Source organism: Papilio xuthus, unplaced genomic scaffold, assembly GCF_000836235.2.
Source record: "Papilio xuthus unplaced genomic scaffold, Pxut_1.1 DF824786.1, whole genome shotgun sequence".
Lineage (NCBI taxonomy): Eukaryota > Metazoa > Arthropoda > Insecta > Lepidoptera > Papilionidae > Papilio > Papilio xuthus.
This window is the reverse complement of record NW_013533863.1, coordinates 1-3,098: the sequence shown is the minus strand read 5'-3', so window position 1 is coordinate 3,098 and position 3,098 is coordinate 1. Positions and strand designations below refer to the sequence as shown.

General features: G+C 31.5%; 1 protein-coding gene across 2 annotated transcripts; it reads right to left on the bottom strand.

Moving 5' to 3' along the window:
- Window positions 1–73: 73 nt before the first annotated feature.
- Window positions 74–1,288, bottom strand: LOC106127294 (uncharacterized). Of its 2 annotated transcripts, XM_013325381.1 has the most exons (4): window positions 1,268–1,288; window positions 1,037–1,195; window positions 783–910; window positions 74–700 (listed from the first exon to the last, which is right to left on the bottom strand). In XM_013325381.1, the coding sequence occupies exons 2-4, from the start codon at window positions 1,065–1,067 to the stop codon at window positions 173–175; spliced, it is 687 nt and encodes a 228-aa protein (XP_013180835.1). In that variant the 5' UTR covers window positions 1,068–1,195; window positions 1,268–1,288; the 3' UTR covers window positions 74–172. The 2 variants fall into 2 exon arrangements, with proteins under 2 accessions (XP_013180835.1, XP_013180836.1); XM_013325382.1 differs by lacking the exon at window positions 1,268–1,288 and having other exon boundaries at window positions 1,037–1,254.
- Between the last annotated feature and the right edge of the window lie 1,810 nt (window positions 1,289–3,098).

Genomic DNA, 3,098 nt, shown 5'->3' with positions numbered 1-3,098 from the left:
CAGGATTTTAATGACCCATAAAGGAATTCCAAGATTTTTACAACATAACCTATTAATTTTTTAGCACAAAAAAGATCTAAATTTTTGTTAGGTACAGCCAGTAAAAGTAGATCACTAAAATGAGATGCGTAAGTGACATTAATTAAAGTATTGTTGTAAAGGACAGTTGATACTACTGGTTCACTAGTACCCAATGATTTAGGGGCCAAATGATTGTCACATAAGCCCCTCTTGTATTATAAAGAAAGTTTTGATTATATGGCCGAGGGTAGCAATAAAGTACTCCTTTATCATCATTACTCTGATACTCAATATCATTACAACATATGTACAGAACAGAACACATCAAATCTTTCAAAAGCTGAGTTAGAGAATTTTCCGGAGAATTTTTTAATGTTAATAATTTAACAAGATCAATATTAAATCCTCCAGTTACTACTTGAAATGTTAGTTTTGGACTTTCAATGTCTTCAATTACTCTTTGTAGCATATTATTGATGTTGTAAGAGTTTACTTCAATTCCATTTATTTTTACTAGGTAATAACCAACTTTGACTCGTGGAATGTATATTGCTTTAGCTTCTGTTAAGAAATTTGCAACAATTAATGTCTTTCCGTCCATATGAGTCTCTAAACTCATACCAAATAATTTCTCTATTTGGCAGTTCTTTTCACTGTTAAATATCATATTCTTGCTAACCTGTAATTTATATTAACAAAAAAACATATTAAAAATTGTCTTTATCAAATAAAGTTGTGGTTTATTAAGAATGTTTTCTTACCTGTATGATAACAAATTTATTATTATCTTCTAAAGAATATTTAGTAACTGAACTTTCGAATTCATTAATTTTGCTACTTGCATTGTCATATTTTGCCTTGCGGCTTTTTAAAGCTTTGAAAATTCTACCTGCAATGTATACAATAAAATTAGTTATACAATAAGCTATAACAAAAAGTACACAGGTAACCAAAGGACAGTAAAACAGGTACTTTAAAATTAACTTTAATAATTAGTTCATTTACGTTTTCGTACCTTTACTGGACCTTCGCGTTGAAGCCCTCATGAAGTCACTTCTTAACTTAAAAGTTTCTTAAAAGTGGAGTATTCACATCGTAGTTTGCATTATTTTTTACTTTTATGAAAACTAACTCCCCATCTTCACCTACGTCAGAATCCCATTCTGGAACCGAACTAAAATAAAACCAAAGGGCAATAATACTTTTTCACTACTGAAATTAATAAATCGTAAATAAATTAACCAACCTATCCGAATCGGAGTGTTTAGGGCACCTTTAATTTGTATTTCAAAAATAAAATATAGCAACATATTTATCATGTTAAATAGTTTAAAAACTAAATTGTTCTAACTTAAAAAATCAAATTATTTTTAAATTATGCTATTATTAAAAATATAAACATTTTTTTGATATTTAGAATACGTTTTTCGTTGTATCATTATTGCGTTACGTATAATATTACGTAGTCAAAAAATTGACAAGTTATTGAGTAATTGCTTAAAAAATTTATTAAAATTTGAGCATTAAATTAATATTTAAATCCATTAAAGCATTTAAATGGAGCAATTATTTACGTATTTTATTAATTAAGAAGATGTTTAGCAAATAAACATAAAATTGACGTAATTCCAAGCAGGGCATTCAAGTTACGGTAAATAATTGATCAATAGGGTAGACACGACAAAATATTAAAATTTGAGCCATTCTAAAATTTACACAAAAAGCTAACAAATACAACTTCTATTTGTTATTTTAAAGCGGAGAAGAAAACAATTGGAACGTACTCACCAAAGTTGACATTATAAAACTTGATCACACCGTCACATCGCGTCTTACTTACGTATATTATACGAAACACCGAAAACTAAGGGTTAATTTGTCCTTTTAAACAAGGATAGTTACAATTTACAAAAATATGTTTCTGATCGTATGACTAGCCAATTAAAGAAATAACAATGGAAACACATCGTATCAGGATGTACAAACAAGGACGTGGGAGTTTCACTATTCCACTTCTGATCTTAAGGATCAGAAGCAGGGAAAATTAAAACAACAATCTCTTATACACTACTACAGTACTTTTTGAATTAATAAGAAAACTAACAAAATTGATTGAATTAAATTAACACTTAAATGATTTCGAAATATAACATTAACTTGATCAACTATCAGAGTTAAAATGATTAATTATTTTGGCTAGTCAAACGGGCAGAGCTTCCGCTGGCTTCAGTGTTCGGTGGCGAGTGTGGCCCGAAAATGAGGGTGCGGTCTCTTATATTGACATCACCCTACCATTATTTTTAAGTTCCACCCTCAGCTAACAATATATTTAAAGTAGGAAGTTATTTAGTAGCCATTGTCAACTGAATTACTGTTTAACGCATTGTGTGCAATTTTTAATGTTTATTGATATTGTAAAAGCTTCTAATAACTTTTAATTTGATCTTACTTTATAAGTTACTTTTTTCCTAGACTAAATAACATTATTATCGTAATTTAAGTAACGACCAATCACAGCAGAGCCAGGTGGGCTTGAGAGGGGTCGAGGCACCATCTTTATATAAGGCGTTTTAACAGTTGTTACGAATATAGTCGTGAAGTGGAGACGGATCGAGTTGCTTGCACTTTGTCGTCGAGAAAAGTGTTTCTCCGACTGTTTCTGCGGCAGTTGAGTTTACTACGGAAAGTGACGCCTCCGCCGTCTGTCGGCGTTCTATGGGTCAACACCTTACCAGCCGAGGCACGGCAGCAGAACACTTCTGCTGTGGGTGCCGACTGGAACGGACATCGAACCATCGCGCGTTACTTGAAGATTGAATTGTCATTTGAAGATTGAAAAGTGGACGATGAACCCTTCTGCAATCGGCAACCCACCTATTTTTTTTTTTTTCAGAGGGGAATGCTTTATGTGGGATGCTCCTCCATAGCGGAGGCATACCCACTGAACCCCTCTGTTCGTATAGTGTTTATTATTTTATTGGATTTATTTTAAAATGTTTTTAACTTGTATACAGATTTCACTTTTTAACCTTTTAATTTTACATTTTTGTTTACATGTTTTTTAACCTAGATGTAAG